Source organism: Nipponia nippon, unplaced genomic scaffold, assembly GCF_047370975.1.
Source record: "Nipponia nippon isolate SJK-2023a ecotype South Korea unplaced genomic scaffold, ASM4737097v1 scaffold_7, whole genome shotgun sequence".
Classification (NCBI taxonomy): domain Eukaryota; kingdom Metazoa; phylum Chordata; class Aves; order Pelecaniformes; family Threskiornithidae; genus Nipponia; species Nipponia nippon.
Genome location: NW_028262391.1, coordinates 32,478,634 through 32,496,826, shown reverse-complemented (window position 1 = coordinate 32,496,826; position 18,193 = coordinate 32,478,634). Strand labels below are relative to the sequence as shown.

General features: G+C 63.0%; 2 protein-coding genes across 7 annotated transcripts in view; both read right to left on the bottom strand.

Moving 5' to 3' along the window:
- Positions 1–1,713: 1,713 nt before the first annotated feature.
- MTSS2 (MTSS I-BAR domain containing 2) lies at positions 1,714–15,151 on the bottom strand. Of its 5 annotated transcripts, none has more exons than XM_087740963.1 (14): positions 14,960–15,151; positions 11,238–11,299; positions 11,063–11,136; positions 9,068–9,152; positions 8,830–8,921; positions 8,668–8,742; positions 7,761–7,918; positions 7,569–7,676; positions 7,394–7,491; positions 6,661–6,871; positions 5,739–5,813; positions 5,244–5,420; positions 4,981–5,146; positions 1,714–4,053 (listed from the first exon to the last, which is right to left on the bottom strand). In XM_087740963.1, the coding sequence occupies exons 1-14, from the start codon at positions 15,026–15,028 to the stop codon at positions 3,281–3,283; spliced, it is 2,223 nt and encodes a 740-aa protein (XP_087597089.1). In that variant the 5' UTR covers positions 15,029–15,151; the 3' UTR covers positions 1,714–3,280. The 5 variants fall into 5 exon arrangements, with proteins under 5 accessions (XP_087597089.1, XP_087597090.1, XP_087597093.1 ...); XM_087740964.1 differs by having other exon boundaries at positions 6,661–6,868; XM_087740967.1 differs by having other exon boundaries at positions 6,661–6,787.
- Positions 15,152–15,338: 187 nt separating this feature from the next.
- The window catches only part of VAC14 (VAC14 component of PIKFYVE complex), a 67,970-nt gene continuing 65,115 nt past the window's right edge, over positions 15,339–18,193 (bottom strand). The window contains exons 19-20 of one of the 2 annotated variants that reach the window (XR_015700809.1): positions 17,646–17,910; positions 15,339–17,460 (exon numbers count right to left, since the gene is read on the bottom strand). Coding sequence is in view for 1 of the 2 variants with exons in the window: in XM_087740959.1 (XP_087597085.1) it covers positions 17,748–17,910 (163 nt within the window). In the remaining variant the exon portion in view is untranslated. Of the gene's footprint in view, positions 17,911–18,193 lie in introns of both variants that reach the window. The other variant, XM_087740959.1, reaches the window with a different exon arrangement.

Below are 18,193 nucleotides of genomic sequence, written 5' to 3'. Positions count from 1 at the left end.
CTCCCCAAATGCGTCCCCATTCTCCTGGCATGGTACCTTGCTGCAGCGGTAGCAGACGTCCTGCCTCTCTCCCCAAGCCTCCACTGCCTCGATGGAGCCCAGGATGCTGGAGATGTTGACAATGGCGGCTCTGCTGCAGCTCATCCCACGCTGCCCTTCAGCCTCAGCTGCCTCCTTCAGCAGGGGCAGGAACGCCTGCAGGGGACAGGTGCTCAGGCATCGCCATCCTCCTCCCCCCCCCCCCCCCCCCCCCGCCCCAGCATTTGGGGCAGGAGGGGTGCATGTGGCCTCACCTGGCTTGTCTGCAGGGGCCCGATGGTGTTAGTGGTGTAGACGAGGGACATGTTCTCTGCCGTCTCGGTGTCCAGTGTGCTGCGGCGCATGGTGCCAGTGTTGTTGATCAGGAGGTTGAGGCCGGCGCTTCCCACCTCCTCCCGCACCTTCCCAACCGCTGCCTTAATGCTGTTGGGGTCTGTCACATCTGCAAGGGGACAGAAGGGCTTGGGGACAGGCTGGGGGGCCATGTTCCAGGCAAGATGCTCTAGGACATGATGGGAGGCAGTTCCCGGCCACTGAGCATCTTCCTGGTCCCAGCAGTGACCTGGTTGGGCTGAGCCAAACCGAGGGACCTGCCTGCTTCTGTGGCATTTCTCAGAGCCAGCCATGGGCACCATTAAATCCCGAGAAGCTTCATCCCCTTCCCACCCTGGCACCTACCTAGAGGCAGGACCACGACGTTGGGGCAGCCCAAAGCCACCTCGTTGACAGCCTACACAGAGAAAGGGGGGGTCAGGTGGAGGGGCTTGGCAGGGGGGTGGCCCTGTGCCATGCCGGGATGGGAACCAGGCTGTCCTGCATGCCATGGCTGACAGGTTTCGACAAGCCCCGATGGGAGAGATTCAGGGCGAGTCACTGCTTCTCTGCACCCGGCTGAGCCCTCAGCAGCTTCAAAGACCCTGGCAGCGATGCCTCCGGTGTGGGACCTCTGGCAACCTGCCCCCGGCACCCCCTGCCAGGCACTTATCATCTATGCCAAGACTAGCAAAAAAAATATATATATAAACATATGTATTTTTCCATGCCCATTCACAGTGAGGGATGCTGTCACTCAACCCCCCCCCCCCCCCGCCAAGCCAGGTGGGGATGGTGGCACCCCCAGGCTCTGCGTTTCCCAGCCCGTCCCGGGGCTGACCCTGCTGTCCCCCGCCCTGGCATCCTCCCTACCTTCCCCTGGGGGTCCAGGCAAGCGGCGAAGAGGTGCCGGGGCGGGCTGGGCTGCTCCAGCAAGCCCTTCAGCAGCCCCAGCCCGAGCCCCTCATCGCAGCCGGTCAGCAAGACGCTCCCCACGGCGAACCCCTCCATTCCCACTGCCTGCTGCAGCTGGTTGTGCTGCCCTGGCAAGGTTTGGCAATCCTGCTGATAATTCAGGAGGCGGCACCGCGGGTGCTGCCGGGATGGGTGGAGGTGTTGGGGGGGACACTGCCTGCACCCCCTTTCCTGGAGGGGATGGGGCAGAGGAATGCTCTTCTGCATCCTGGGGGTCACCCATCACCTTGGCAATGGGGATGTCTCCCCCCTCCCTGCATCCCACAGAACCCCCCCCCCCCCCAGCCATGGGCACCCCAAAGGGGTGATGGGGACCTTCCCACTTGTCCCCCATTATTGGGGTGACCCCAGGGTACCAGCACATCCATAGGACTGCAGGCGAGGCTATTAATTACAGTACAACCTTTATTAATACTGGAATCTTCACAGTGCATTCGTTACTTGTAGCAGTGACTATGAAAATTGGGGGGGAGGTGGGAAAGAGGGGAATTACCATAAAAAAAAAAATTTAAAAGAAAGAAGGGAATGAAAGAAAGAGAAAGAAACCTGGTGGAGGGGCGGGAAGGGGGGAAGCGGCGGCAGAGGCGGGAGCACGGAGGGGAAATAAATTAAAAAAAAAAAAAAAAAGGACCAAGTTAACAACAGCACCAGAAAAGTTACTTCAGTTGAAAGACAGGTTGTTTTTTTTTTTTTTCTTTTCCAAGGAATTTTTGTTTTCTGTACAAAATAAGAGAACCCCCCCCCCCCCCAAACCCAAACATTTGTCACTTGGCATCAGCGGTTCTGGGCAGGAGAAGGGGTGTTGGGGGGAACTAAATGGTTATTCCTAAGGGGAGGAAGGGGGGGCTGCGATGCGACAGACAGCGGGGCGGCAGGGGGGCTATGTACAGCGGGGGGGCCGGGGGGGGTTGTGCTTTCCTCCAGCCACTGGCAGAAATCAGCTGCTTCACTTTGCGGGGGGTCTGGGTGAAACCCCCCGTCGCCCAGACCCCCCCCCAGCAGAACCCGGCGCAGGGCCTGCAGGTACGGAGGGAGAGGGAGGGGGTTTGGGGGGGTTGGGGGGGTCCCCAGTGACCCCCAGGGGGGTCAAAGAGGAGGTTTGGCATCCTCAGCCACTACGTCCCTGTGTCCCCCCAAATTGGAGGGGGCTGTGCTGTCCCCCCGCTGTCCCCCCGCCATCCCCCCACCCTCTCACACATCCCCCCCGCAGCCCCTTCCCCGCTGCTCCTGACCCCCGAAATGGGGCTGAGCCGTGCTGGCCCCAAGCAGGCAGCTGGGGGGGGGCCGGGGAGTCCCCGCTCCTGATGCTGCTCCTGGCGTGGCCCTGCTGGCACCGTCCCCTCCTGCTGGGACTGGGGCCACCCGCCTGCGCCCGGGGAGGCAGAGGGGGAGAGAAGAGAGAGAGCAAAGAGAAACAGAGAGAGAAGAGGACAAGAGAAGGGGGGGAAGGAGAAGGAAAGGAAAAGAGAGGGAAAAAGGAAAGGAGAAAAAAGGAAAAAAGAAAGGAGGACAGAAAAGAGGAAAGGAAGAGAAAAAAAGAGGGAAAAGAAGAGAAGAAAAATAGAAGAATACGGGAAGAAAAAGGGAAGAAAAAGGAAAAGAACAGAAGAAAATAGAAGAAAAAGAGGAAAACAAGAGGAAAAGAAGAGAAGAAAAAGAGACGAATAAGAAAAGAATAAGAGAGGAATAAGAGAAAAGGAGAAAAAGAGAAAAAAGAAAAAAAGAAAAGGAGAAAAAGAGCAGAGAGAGAGCCAAAGAGAGAACAAGTGAAGGAAAGCTGTAAGGAAAGGGCCAGGAGGGGACGGAAGGAGGAGACAGAGGAACAGAAAGCGGGGGGCAGCGGGGAGGGGCGGGGGCAGCAGGTGCTGGCGGGTGGGGGCTCCCAGGGAGGCGCAGCGGCTGCCCCTGGGGCTCCGTTGGCCGCGGTGGGCGCGTCCCTGCTGGCGGGGCGTCATCACGATATCCGCGGGGCCGACCTGTCGTTGGTGACGGTCCTGCGCAGGCGCACTCCGCGCCGGATGGCCACCAGCATGTCTTCGGCCGGGGGGTCCATGGAGGCTGCCGGGGGGGGTGCGGGGGTCTCCTCGCTGGGGCCGGACCCCGCGAGGGCAGTGGGGAAGGGGAACTGGCCTTCCCCCAGGGCGTGGGCGCCAGCCACCAGCTCGCCAATCTTCTCCACCAAGCTGTGCCGGTTGGCGGCCAACTGTTGGTCCTCCTCTTCCTCGGCGGAGAGGTGCTGGCCAGCCCCGGGGTAGACGGAGATCTCCATGGCACCGCCGCCCCAGGCAGTGTTGGGAAGGCTCAGCCGCTTGGGCGAAGCTTTGGCAAAATCCAGGGGGTTCGGTGAGGTGTCGTCGGCGTAGAAGACGCACTCTTCGCTGCCCACCCGCGTGGGGCCGGTGTAGCCTGGGGAGTCGGGCACCGTGGGGGTCTTCACAGGGACGATGGGGGGTCGGATGGGGATGGGGCCGGCATTGGAGAGGGTACGGCGGACCGAGGGTTTGGTAGAGGGTGTGCGGCGGATGGTGGCTACCCCTGGGGTGGTGCCAGCCGGTAGGTTGGTGCCAGTGGGCAGCCCAGCGGTGGAGGCGGGACGCTTGGTCTGGATCATCCGCCGGTAGTTCTGGGCGATGTTGCTGTTGCGCGGGATGGTGGAGGACTTGTCAAAGTCGCTCTGGGGGTCACACTCCACGTCGCCATTCACTGAGTAGCAGTCGTAGTCGGAGCCTGGGGAGGGTGCAGCACCAGTCAGCGTGGATGGGTGGGCAGTGGGTGGCACAGCTGGCACTGCCAAGCCCAACCACCACCTTCACAATGCAGTCGCAGCCAGCCCCAACAACTGCTGTCACAGCGCGACCACAACCAAACGCAACCACTGTTGTCATTGCAACTCAGTCCCAACTGGCCCCAACCACTGTTGGCACAACATGCTCACCATCAAGCCCAACCATCATCAGAAGGCAACTACAAGCAAACGCAACCATCACATTGAGATCGCAGCCAAACCCAGCTGTCACCATTGCAATGTGATCACAACCAGCCCCTGCCATGACCATCACAACTGGCCTCAACCGTCACCACCACACGGTCATAGTCAAACCCAACCATCACTATCACAGCCACCCCAACCACTGCTGTCACAGCGTGATCACAGCCAAGCTCCATCACCATCATGTGCTCACAACTGGCTCAGCCATCACAACCCCAGCGCAACATGACTGTCCCTGTGGTTACTCAATCTCCAACCACCACCTCTGCTGCCATCACCCACCGTCTCCACCTGTACTCAACTGCTGTGCCCAAACACGTCACCACAAACCATCACCAACCACACCCTGCCGTGATGCTACCTGTTATTGCACTGCCTGGCACAACTGTAGCCATCAAGACCCAACTAACACTCAACTAACGCCCCAATAACCAGGAAGCCCCATGGTTACCGCGTGGCATGATGCTTGTGCTGCACACCAACCCCCCAACACACATCAAATCTTCACCCCACCAGCCCCTATGTGATGTGACCACAGCCTGACACTACAACACCTGGCACACACAGACATGCCCCAGGACCACCAAAGCCTCTGCTGTCCCCTTCCCCCCTCCGGGTGCCATTTTGGGTGGCCCCAGGTGCCTCTCGCTGCTGTGGGGGGGTACCTTGGGAAGGGATGGTGTCCTCAGAGCAGGAGGGGGTGGTGGTCTGTGTGCTGTAGCCGCTGGAGTACTGCAGCGAGTCCCGGCTGCTCTTCTGGTGCTCCAGGCTCAGCCCCCGCGTCAAGACCATGGCCAGGTCACTGGCGGCAGGGGACACCTCCTCCCCGTGCTGCAGGGATAAGGGGGCACCATCAGCACCCCAGCTCCTCTCCTCAGAGCCCCTCAAAAGCCCACCACCTCTGTGTTCTTCCCATCGGAGCTGGTACCTTGGCGGCAATTGTAGCCGGTGACATCCGGGGCCTGGGAGCATCCTCGCCACCGATGCCCGGGTACCCGCCAGCGGGTGAGCCCATCTCGGCTTCCCGCAGGTGCTCCACGCGGTCCTTGCGCCGCTGCAGGGTGGGGACCACTGGCTGGTCGTAGGGGCTGGCCTTGGACCAGTCCTGCAACAGGCAAGGCACAGGGTGATGCCGGGGACACCAGGGCCAGGAGCCAAAAGCGGGGCAGGGCAGGAGGGGACATGCACTGATGTTCCCTGAGCCATGGATGCTGCCCAGGATGCTCTGCCCCATGGGGAGCTGGGATGGGGGGATCTGGGGGCTGAATCCCATGAGGTGTGGGGGGGCCCATGTGTGAAACGCAGCCCTGGTGGGATGGGGGACAGCGCCAGGGTGGGGAGGAGAGGAAGAGGAGAGTGCTGCTGATGAAGGCTTCACATTTCTGCCACCTGCCCATGCCCCGGCGGCAGAGCAAGAACTAACCGAGGTGGGGGAGCTGCACTCGCTAACCGACTGGCAGGTTTCGGAGGCCTCCGAGGATGCCGAGCTGGAGGACTTCTGCCGTGCCGTGAGGCCAAGCCAGGAGCCAGAGCGGGAGAGAAGAGGTGGTTAGGAAGCACAGCCAGAGCCACAGCCCCAGGTTAGAGCAGCACCCACAGCTTCCCCCAACCCAGGCCCCCAGCGTGCCTCCCCCACGGTGGCCAATGCGGGAAGGCAAGCAGGATCCGACCCGGCAGCGGGGGCCACAGAGCTGGGGAGGCACCGGCCGGGTGAAGCTGGGATGCTCAGCCCCAACCTTTCCCCCTGCTCACCCCAAGCCCTGCAGAGCCAACAGTCATTTTGGGGAGCGGGGACAGTTCCCACAGCCACGGCGCTGGGATCCCCAGGGGCTCCCACCGGGTTGGTGATGCCAGGTTAGCGTGGGCAGGCAGTGCTGGCAGTGCCAGGCACCCGGCGGCACAGCCAGTGCGAGGGATCAGCAGCTCCTTGGGGGTGCTGGGGGGTCCCAGAGCATCCTCGGCACTGGGGAGGATGCAGGGTGAAGGGGAAGCCTTGCTCCATGCTGCCTGGTGGGCGACTGGCACAAACTGGATATTATGGGGCTGGGGTGATTGGGAAATACCCTGTTCCCCTGGCATGGGGCAGGGGAATACCTGTGCCACATTCCTGGGGAATGTCACAGATGGGGTTTCTCTGCCGTGTGGCCTATGGCGCAGGGCAGGCATCCCCCAATATTCCCAATATTTATCTCCGGTAATGCCAACACAGCTGGAAACACACCTAGGGCGGGGTCCCATCACCTCCGCACGGGACCCTTGTGTTGCATCCAGCAGTACCCACCCTTTCTACAGAAGGGGAAACTGAGGCACAGGGGTGAGTGGCGCTGACACTCCCCACCTCGTACCTGGCTGGTGATGTCCGAGGGCATGGGGGAAGGTGGTTTGGAGTAAGCGGCATCCTGGGAGATGAAGCCGGAGTCATGGGAGGAGACGCTGGAGAGGCGGGTGGCGGTGGCGGGGGGCTGTGCCAGGCTGCGGTAGCGATAGGTGGAACTGGGTGAGCAGGTCTGAGCCCCGCCGGGCCACGCCATGCCACCCTTGGCACTGCTAACGCTGCTGGGGGGGCGCCGGGGGGGACGGGGACACACCGGCGGGGAGGACAAAGGAAGGAAAAGAGAGTTTAAGATGGAGGTTCGGAGGCGGCAGGGTCCCTGGGCAGAAAGCCCAGCACCCTGCCCCACACCCCAGCCTGGGGAAACTGAGGCATGCAGTCCCTTCAGGGCACCCCTTTCCCTTCTGGTGTCCCCCAGTGGCAGGGGACAGCCTGGGGCACATGGCAAAGGTGACATGTTTGCCCCCAGCCCCCCCTGCACAGCTCACATCATCCCCGAAACCTGGAGGACGGGGCACGTGCTAGGCAATCATCCTGCCCCAATGGTCCCTCAGCCCCGACCCTGCACCCAAGACCAGGTCCTCTGCATTACCTGGGACCAGCTGGCTGTAAGGACACGTGGAGGTGGACATGCACCTTGTGAGCATCCCCAAGGGCCGTAAGCATCATTAGCCCCCCCGATGTTAATGAAGCAGGAGGGATTTCCCTCCCGGCAGTGGTCAGGCGTGGAGCCCACCCCACCATACCTGCACATGCTGGACTTGCGGGAGCTGGAGCTGCTGGGTGAGGATGGGGGGGTCTGGTAGGACCAGCTGTAGTCAGAGCCCTTCAGGTCCTTGATCACCTGCAGGAAGGATGGGGTTTAAGCCCCCCCGAAGAAGCTTGCCCCTTTCCCTGTCCCCCCCCGGTCCCTCCACTGACCTGCTCGCTGGCAGGGGGCAGCTTGTGGGGCTCTGCAGTGAGCACCACCAGGTCCTCGATGATGCCTTGCAGGTGGGTGATCTCTCCCAGCATGGTGAGTTCCCCGTTCTGTGGCCAGACAAGGGGGAGCATCAGCACCCATTGGGCAGCAGCAACCCCCCTACACCCCCTCCCCGGCCCCCCAGCACTCACCACCACGGGCTGCAGGAAGGTGATGAAGGTGCAGAAGCGACCCCGCTCCTCGATGAGGGCTTTGCGGACCGCCTGCTTCTCCGTCTCCTCCAGCAGCAGGTACATGTCGTTGACGTCCTGCAATGCGTTGTCCAGCTGGGGCTGCAGGTCCCCCTTCCCTGTGAGATGGGGTACCATCAGCACTGGGCTCCCCCGACATCCCCCCCCCCCCCCCCTCCAATCTGCAGGGGGACCCATGGCCAAGCCCAGGCCACCTCCAGGCTCTGGAGACATCACCCCATCTTCATGTCCCACGGGTGCCACAGGGTCCCCCCCATGCCCATATCCCAGGAGGGTCCAGGAGCACCCTTATCCAATGGCAGCCCCAGGGGTGGGGGGGCTCCTCGGCCACCCCATCCCTGGCACTTGGGACCAGGGGACCCACTGGGGTGCCACTGTGGTGGGGCTGGCATTGCCCCAGGATGAGGGGTGCAAGCTAAGCTAAGCTAAAAGCAGGGGTGAGGGGGGCACAGGGAGCGGATGGACAGACGGACAGACAGATGGAGGCGGCCCCGGCCCTGGGGAGACCGGGAAGGGGGAGCAGATGAGGAAGCAGAGAGGGGGCTGGGGGGGGGGGGCAGCGGTTCACTTACCAAGTAGCTCTACAGGAAGGATGTGGAGGGGAGGGAAGAGAGAAGGAGACAGAGAAAACGTGTGAAAAGAGGCTGAGGGCCGGGGCGCGCGCCCCTGCCTCTCACCACCCCCCCGGGCCAGCACCCCGACTTCTGCGGGGGGCAGCGGGACCCCCCTGGTGCCCACCATCCCTGTAGGCAGCCAGGGTGCCCCATCTGGGATGCCCCCCCCGCCAGGGGGTGCTGCGGAGGGGCTGGCAGGGGTACCCCCCCTCCCCAGGAGACCCCCCCCTCACCTTTGCGAGCCTTTTTCTGGAGTTTGAGGGTGTCAGAGGATTTTTTCTTGATCTCGTGGCGGGCTCGCTTGTACTCTGGGGGCACAGAAGTGCTGTCAGACGGGACCCCCCCCGCCGACTGGCACAGCCCCCCGGCACGGATCTGGCGCATCCCACCCGTACCTTTCGCGTGGTCCTTGTCGAGCTGGTTGGCAGTTTTCTTCCAGTCCTCAATCCTGTCCTGCAAAGGGTTTATCAGGCTCTCCATGAGGGCGCTGGAGCAGGGAGAGAGAGGCAGAGAGCATGGGAGAGCGCCGGAACCAGGGAGAGGGAGCTGAGCCCCCTACCCCAGGCCCAGCCAACATCCAGCTGAGGGCTGAGCCTGGCCAACTCGTGTCACCGATGCCCCAGGCCTGCTTACTTGGTGAACTGCCGGAGCTTAGCCTCAATGCTGCGGTGCCGCATGCACATGCGCGTCAGTGCGGAGCCGATGTCCCTCGTGGCACCTGGTGGGGAGTGAAACACTGGCAGGGGACACTCCTAGACCAGTCCCAGCCCAGTGTGTATACTGGGACCAGGCTGGCTTGTGGCGGGGACGACCAGTGGTGGGATGCTCTGGGCTTTGGGGACACTTTGGCTTGGGGGTGGCTCACTTTTTCCCCTGATAAACCCACTAAATAAATAAATCAACATCCACTAGCTGATACATAAAGCACTAAATATCCCTTCCCATGGCTTCAAAATGAAAACTTGCTTCTGTTTTTTTCCTGGTTTGTCTCAAATCCTGGCCCAGGGAAGGGGGGGGCGAGGTACCGTGCAGCTGGCCAGGCACGGACCGCGAAACTGGCCAGCCGAGAGCGAACGGCTTGGGGACCAGCTTCCCTCCCTGGCTCCATGCCAGGCAGCCGGCTGTGTCCCTCACCTCCAGGCATGATCCCCAGCGTATAAAAAGGGATTCAGAGCTCCCTGGGGGGGGCATATTGGCCAGCAACAGAAAGCAGGAGCGTCCCTTTTTGGTAAAACAGCTGTTAACTCTGAAGCCTAAGGATGGCCACATGGTGGCAGTGCTGCTGGCAAATCCCAGGAAAAGCAGCAATCCAAAATCCTTGGGAGCAAGCTAGGGAGTGATATTCTGCCTTTCTCTCCCCAAAAGAAGCCTCCAGAGACACCTCCCACCCTTTGCAGGAGTTTTGGGCACCCCACTGTTGCTACAGAAATGGGGGAGCCTGCAGGCCAAGGGCCTTCTCCTCCTGCGCTACGGTATTCTCCTAATCCTGCTCCTAATGCTCTTATCCCAGCTCCTGCTGCTCCTAATCCGATTCCCCCGCGTGCTCACGCGCTGCGTGCGAGGCTGCCAGCCAGCCCCCACCCAGTGCCCTGCCTCAGTTTCCCCACACCGCCACTCTGCCTCCCCACCCCCAGAAAAAAGCAGGAGTGTCCAGGGGTGTCCCCAAGATGCCACCACCCGGCGCAGCACTACAGGGTGGCCCCTGTGATGCTGACTCCTGTGGTGCCGGTCGCCTGCTGTCCCCAGCATCCCCCCCATGTCCCCTCCCTCGCTTTTGGTGCTGGAGGGGTGCTGAGGGAGCCCTAATCCTCCCGGTGTGGTGGGCTAGTGGGTTTGGAGGCAAAGCTGATCCCGGCTCAAGCTGCTGCTGCCTCCTCCTCCTCTTCCTCCTCCTCCTCCTCCTCCTCCCTACGCAGCTCCAGATGGCCTGGATGCCGCCAGTCTGCAAACCAGCCCAGGACCATCTGCTTGGCAGAAGCCAAGTGGTGGGAAGTGGCTCCTCACACCACCGAGCACCTGGAGAGGGTCTGGGGGTCCAGTCCCCCACCCCATAGCAGCATGGGCGCACCCCACCTGCAGCATCACCTCGCCGGCAGGTCGGGGTTCATCCCTGAAGCAGTCGAGTGTGGGCTCCTGCATCTCCCTCCATCTAATTCTCCTCCCCGGAGCCCCCTGGAGCAGCCAGGACCCCCCAGGCACCTCCCAGGTGGGTGCAGGGGACAAGGGGCACTGGGAGGGCAGCTCAGCCCCACATCTGGGTGCCTCCCAGGGGGCAGAAATGGGTGCAAGGGGACCACAGCACTGGGCTCCATCACCCCAAATCTCCCCACAAGCAAACTAGCCCCACCAGAAGATGCTGGCTAAGCACTCATGAGTGGTGAGGCGCAGCACCCACATGGGTGCCCACCCCACCCATTCCCCAGCCTCAGGCTGCACCCCATCTTTCCAACCCTGCTTCCCAGGGGATGCTCCAGCTCAGGGTGGACACATCTCCATGGATGGTGGAGTTTCTGCTTGAAGCCCACCCCAGCCACGTGGGCAGAGGACACCGCACAGGGGACACTCGCCAGCCATCCCCCTGCCCGGCCAAGCGCGGGGATGCCCTCCCCTGGGTGGGGAGGACCCTACCTCGGGTGTTGGTGGCCATGTCGGCCACTTTCTGGAAGGCATCCAGGAAGGCAACTGCGGCCAGCACTGTGGTCCTGGGGTGGAGAGAGTGAGGGGGGAGCTCAGTGGGCGCTGGGCACCCCAGGATGTGCCCGCGGGGAGGGGGGGTCCCTCGTTTCCCCCCCCAGCCACTCACCTGAGCTGGGAGTGCAGCTTCGTGGCCTTCGAGTTGAAATCCTCCCAGATGGGGTAGGAGCTCTGCAAGGAGGGAAGGTGACAGTGAGAGCCGGATCCCCTCACCCCACTGCGTCCCCTCCCTGGGCAGGGCAAATCCCCCCTTCACAGAGAGATGGGGCAGCTCAGTGGCTGAGCCTGGCTAGGTGTGGCTTCTCTGATGGCTAATAAAGGCTGAGCACAACCCCTTTCCTCTCCTGGGTTTTTCCCCTTCCAGTCTGGCCATGCAACCTTGTAGACCATAGAGACCCTGGGATTTTGGGTGATCGCTTCCTCTTCCTCAAAGGGGTGAAGGCAGCTTATGGGTTTGGAAATTTGAGGGGAGAAAAGAAGCTGGTGCACAGGCAAGCTTTGAGACCCTGGTCAGCAGCAGAGCGGAGCTTTCCAGCACCTATGGCCTCCCCCAAAGCAGCGATGGCCAAAACCACCACCATGGAGGGCTCCAGCCCTGCAGCAGGTAGCCCCAGTCCCCGGTTCCCTGGAGCCCACAAGGACCAATGGGGCAGGAGGGGAGCTCTGGGGTCCCCCGAGCCCTGAATGGGGTGGTCATGCGGGGACACAGACAGGTCACAGGTGCTGGGGAGGCCACCCTGGTGCCATCTCAGTAAGGCCACCCTGGTGCTATCCTGGCCAGGCCATCCTGATGCCATCTTGGTGAGGCCATCCCATCAAGACCAGTCCCAGTGCCCTCATGGTGAGGCCATCCCAGTGCTGTCTCAGTGTCACCGTCCCAATGAGGCCATCCCAGCTCTGTCCCAGCGAGGCCAGTCCCAGCAAGACCAGTCCCAGTGGTGCCTTGGAGAGGCCAGTCCCAGTAAGACCATCCTGGTGCCGTCCCAGCGAGGCCAGTCCCAGTAATGCCAGCTCCAGTGCCATCCCAGTAAGGCCGGTCCTGGTGCCATGCCAGCAAGGCTAATCCTGGTGCCACCATACGGTGGGGCCATCCCAGTGTCACCATCCCAGTGAGACCAGTCACAGTGTTGTCCTGGTGAGGTTAATCCTGGTGCCGTCTCAGCGAGGCCATCCCAGTGCCAGCCTGGCACGGCCAGTCCCAGTGCCACCGTCCCGGTGAGGCTATCCAGGTGCCACCATCCCGGTGAGGCCATCCTGGTGCCATCCCAGCAAGGCTGGTCCCAGTGCCACCATCCCAGCAAAGCTATCCCAGCGAGGCCAGTCCTGGTGCCACTATCCCAGCGAGGCCATGCTGGTGCTGCCATCCTGGCGAGGTCAGTCCCAGTGCTGTCGTCTCAGTCACACCATCCTGGTGCCATCCCGGTGCCACCATCTGATGGCAGTGCCGGAGGTCTGCAACCCCCCCTGGGGTGGCCACCAGGCTGGGACACGGGCACCAGAGCCAGCTTTGCAGGACATGGGTCACCGCACATCCCCATGAGCCCAGCTTGGTGGTACCTCTGGGGACAGGGTTTGCACCGAGGGGGCATGGGACCAGCCCAGTGTTGTTTTTCGGGGACCATGAAAGCCTCAATTTCCTCATGAGTCAGCAAAGAAGGGCTTTGAGGATGCCACTTCATGTGCCACTTGTGGCAGCGCCCTGGCTCACAGCTGTGAGTCCCCGGAGAATGCCATTGCTGGAGGGCAGGGCCACGTCCCAGCGCCACCTTCCCTCAGCCACCCCAGGCAGGGCGAGCGGAGGGTCCCCGCTAACGAGGGGGCAGGTTGTGATGCCCTCAGCCCCCCGCGATGCCAGGCAGGAGGAGGATGGGGACGAGGACAACGGGGACAAGGACATGCCAAGGTCACCCAGGGACGCCGAGCACACTGGAAGAGAGGCAACAGGAATGAAGCTAGCTTGGGGACGCCGCCAGCTTGGGGACTGCCACCAGGCTTCACTGTCCGAATCCTTCCCAAGGGAGGCCAAGGGGTGCCAAAAAGCCACCTGCCACCAAAATAAGGTCCCTTTGCACCTGTGCTCAGCACAAGGGTCCCGGCCATGGGACCCTGAGCACATCGCTGCCATTGAACGCTGTCACCTCTTTGGGCAGGGGATTATTTTTCCCAGTCCCCCAGTGCCCGTGCCAGGACACCCACGTGGCTGGGAGACGGGGACAGGGACAGGGATGATGCACCCTTAGGGGCCACCGGTGCTGGGCCGGGGCTGTGCAGGGTACGACCTGAGCATGGTGGGTTTTTTTTCTTCTTTTTTATTATTTTTTTCTCATCTTTCCCACCTATAAATGGCACAAAAATGAATCCAGCCCAGTTTCCTCAGACACACCGGCGTGCGACGCCACGGTGAGGGGCTCCTGGCCCAACCTTGTCCCGATGGGGCTGGGCACGCCACTGTGTGGCCGCGCTGACAGCAGCCAGGGAGATGATGGCTCCGGGCTGGCTCATCCCCTCCACAGCCTCAGTGGGGCAATGGGGAAACTGAGGCACGGGCTGCCCCCACCTCTATCTACCCTGGGGACGCGGGGCTCAGCCAGGCTGCCAGGAGGGGGTGGCTGGGGTGAAGGTGTTTGGGCACCCTTCCCCACCAGCCCTGGCCACCACCACCCTGGGGCTGGCATCTGGGGAAAGCGTGATTTTCTCCCCTGAGGGCTTTTCTCCCAGCCCCGAGCCAGAGTCCAGCCCCGCGGAGCCACCACCACCCCTCGAAGGGGTTAATCTCCTTCTCAGCAAGGCTTTTATTTTTTTTTTTATCCCCCCCTCTCCTGCTTTGGCAATGACAGCATTGTCTGGACTGGGCTGCAGCAAGAAGAGAGGAAGAGGAGGAGGAGGAGGAGGAGGAAGAGAGCTTTTGCCTCCCGAAAATGACTGGGGCTAAACCTGAACATCTAAACCTGAACACCAGGGACCAGCAGTGGGAATTTTGGCCCCCCGAGATGAAGAAACCTGTCTCGTCCCCTCCTCCCCGCTCAGCCCCCAGGCAAAAATGCACCCCAGCGTTTTTTTTTGTTTTGTTTTTTTTTTTAAATGAAAACAAACAAACATAAAAGGCTTTTTTTTTAAACATGGCCCCATCCTGCTCCCAGGGAGGGTGGAGGCAATGTCCCCTCCCCGGGCTGGGAAATGGGATCAAGGAGCCGGGGGAACCTTTTTGTTCCATTGGTGCAAACCCAAGCGGGTCCAGCAGAAATCCAAGCTGGGGAGCGGATGGTGGCGGGGGCAATGCCATGCCCCAAACGGGCGGCGATGCCCAATGCGGGGCCAGCGGTACCCGATGTGGGGCAGAGATGCCTGATCTGTGACACCCGACATGGGGCTCCGATACCCGGTGATGGACATGGGGCTGATATGGGGCTCCAATACGCAACGTGGGGCTCCGATACTCGGTGACGGGTACGGGGCTGATATGGGGCTCCAATACCGGGTGACGGATACGGGGCTGATATGGGGCTGTGATACCCAGCATGGGGTCCAATGCCCAAAGCAGGCCCCCGATGCCCAATATGGGGTTGACGTGGGGCTCTGGCACCCAGTGCCGGGCTCCGACACCCGATGTGGGGCTCTGACACCCGATGTGGGGCTGATGTGGGGCTCCACTACCCGACACGGGGCCGCGATACCCAGCTCGGGGCTGGACAGCGGAGCCCAGGTACCCGCCGCGGGGCTGATGCGGGAGCCCCGGTACCCGCCGCGGGGCCCGACGCCGGCCGGTCCGTGCCCGCAGCAGCGGGGGGAGCGCTGTCACGGCAGCGGAACGGCGTGGGGGGGTGTCCCTACCTTCATGTCGTTGATGATGGCTTGGAAGAGGCCACCGAGGGCTCCGCACTCCTTCTCCGCCGTCTCCATCGCGGCGCTGCGGCAGCCCGGGGCGGGCGGCGCCGCCGGGGGAGGCCGCGGCGGCGGCGGGCCAGGCTCAGCGGCGGCGGGGGGCGGGCGGCGCCCGGGCGGCGGCGGCGGCGGCTGCGGGGCGGCGGAGCGGCGGGGGGGCCGGGCGGGGCGCGGCGCGGTGCATCGCCCCCCCGCGGTCCCCGGGGGCTGAGCGGACCCGCCGCCCCCCTGGGCCGCCCCCCTGGGGTGGCGGAGCGGAGCGGGGAGCACGGAGCGGGGCGCGGAGCGGGGAGCGCGGAGTGGGGCGGCGGGGGCGGAGCGGGGCGGGGGCTGCGCGGCACATGCGCCGCCCGCCGCGGGGCCGGGGGGGGGGAGCCGGGGCTGGGGAGGGGGGGTGCTCGGGTGCCGGGGCCGGCGGCGGTCGGGGAGGCGCCGGGAGGTGCCGGGGAGCCGGTCCGGGCGCCCCAGGGCTGCGGCGGAGGGAGCCCCGGGGGATGGCTGGGGGGGCTGGGACTGGGGGGGCAGCGGCGGGGTTTGCTGCCAGGGCGGCGGAGGAACCCCGAGGGCTGCTTTTGGGGTGGTGGGTGGGGAGCCCCGGGATGCGGGGCCTGGGGGCCGTGCGCCCTGCTGCCCTGCGCTCAGGGATGCTGGGCCTGGGGTCAGCAGCGGGACTGCTCAGGGGCGGCCCCCGGGTCGCCGGAGGCGCTGGGGGGATGCACCTCCAGGCCAGGCTCTGTTCAGCCTCTCTCCAAGGGCTGTCTGACCCCCACTGTCTTCCTCACCTGGGGAAGGCGCGTGCCTAGGTGTGCTGCGGGCACCCACCTTGGCACAGGTTTTAAGTTTAACGCCCTCCGGGGTGATTATATGGCAGCTCTGAAACATCTTATGGCCATCCATGTCTGGAGAGCCATGGGAAACGCATGGCCTACCAGCAGATGAGCTGGCCCCATAGCCATCCCGAGGCCCCATCTCCAGCCTCCCGGGCTCTGGGGGGCTGGGCTGAGCCCCGACACACCAAGCTGCACCGAGCGGTGAAACGATGCTCAGCCGGGGTGAGGGGCTCATCCTGAGCCACCTATTCCCCCTCCTGCCAGAAAAGCAGCCCCAATCCCCCACCGGTGCTGCCCCGGCAGCACCATGCTGCTCTGGCCGGCACTGGTCAAGAGCCACCCATAAGGAAACGATTATGGCTCGACACTCCGGCAGCCAGCTGGAATTTCTCCCCATAAACCCCATCCCTCAGTGTGGAAAGAGGCTGCTCAGCGGCAGTGAGCCTGGCAAGAGCAACAGGCAGAGCCCTGGGACTGGCAGCAGCTCTGGCCCACGCCGGCCATGTCCTGGCAGGGTTTGGGGACAGGCAATAGGGACCCTCCCCAGCACCCCAAGCGGTTGGTGGGCTGGGGAAGCCACCGCTCACCCATCCTAAAGGGTTGGCTGTTAAAATTAACCCGCCATGACCGGGTTTGGAAAGCCCTTTCCCGGGAATGACAGGAATGTCTTTATCCTGGCCAAAGCAGCACTGGTGCGGGGCTGTTCGGGGAACCCGCTGCCAGAGCCCGGCTCTGCTGTAAACAGGCCAGGAGCCATAAAAACTCCATGAATTCCTCCAGCTCCTCTTTCGCCGGGATCAGGTGAGGGCCTGAAACGCGCCAGGGATGCAACGGTGACCCCCCGAACCGCAGCAGCCTGGCATGTGCCGGCGGTGATGGTCTCTTGGTGCTGCAGGACGGGGTGAAGGCAGTGCCGGCGGCTGCTCAGGGCCAGGAAAATGCCTGTCACCATGCTGTGGTTTCATGACCGTGGCCTGGAAGAATTTCGGCGGTGTGTTTTTTTTTTCCTGCTGCGAAGAGGAGCAGGCGGAGAAGCCCTGCTTGCTGGCGAGCCAACGTGGCAGGACTGGGCCAGCTCGGGGCACAGCGTTGAGCAAGATGCTCCATGCCATCCCGTGCCCTCACTAGGATTTTGGATCCACGAGGATGGGGAGCCCAGCTACCAGGAACGGCCTGCTCTGCATTGCTCGTTTATTTTACCGTGGGGAGCTTAACGTAGGAACAAAGAATTGAGTCTGGGGCTGGCTGCGATGGGGGTCTCCGCCACCCCTCGTGCCCCTGGTGCTGGCTGGGAGTTAAGGCTGTGCCGCCGTCCGTGCCAAGAGCTGGGGGCTCGGGGAGGGTGCGTCGACGCAGGGAGGGGACCGAGTGCCACGCACAGGAGTGTGAGTTCCCAGGCGAGATGCTGCCGGCAGCCTCCGGCGCGGCCTTGGATCTGGAGGGTGGAAGCCAGGGTGGCGAAAGGCAGCCGGCAGCCTCGCGTGCTTGTTTTCCAGGGCGGGAGGCCAGGGGTTGCTCCTGTCTTCCCTTCCCCTCCGGTCTTGCTGGCAGGAGGCTGGGTGCTCAGCTGACAGTCACGGGGAAGGCATTAGCAAAGCAAAGGGGAGTTTCCTTGCCCTACTGCAAGAGAAGATGAGGTGCTTTTCCCTGGCCCTCTCCTCCTACATCCCTTCCCCATGTCATCACATCACCCATGGGAGAAGCTGGGCACAGCCTGGGGGTCCCCCACCATCCGCACATACAGCAGGGAGGAAATCCAGCCCCGCGCCAAGCACTCGCCCATCTCCCTCTGCCATTAAACCCACCGCGTCCTCCGGCGGCCAGCAATCGGTGTCCCTGTCCCCTGGTCCGTGTCCCCTGGTCCCTGCCCCAGCAACCGTGCACACCCGTGGCTGCCACGGGGATGCTCAGAGGACCACCCGCCGGTCCAGCTGCTCTGCCCGCCCGGCTCGTTGGTGCCGCGCTTCCAGGTGCTTGTTTTGGACCTTCTCAAAGTGCTGGAGCAGCTCTGTGTAGTCGATGTTGGAGGCTGTCGTCCTCTTGAAGCTGGCGCTTGGTTTGGTGCTGTCCCTGCGGGGAGGGAGCAGAGAGTGAGGGCAGGAAGGGGCAGGAAATGCCTGTACGCTGGGCATCCATCGCAGGCAGCACCAAGGGCTTGTCCTGAAGAAGCTGAGCCCAGCACACCCTAGAGATGCTGGTGCCCCATTAAACACCCCCAAAACCCCTGTTTCCTTCCCCTAAAGGCATGAGACGGAGCCCAAGAAGTCCTGGCACAGGAGAGAGGGGACAAGGGACATCTGCCTCAGCACCCTGGCCCCACAGGGGAGGTTTAACCCCTCCAACATGGATGCTT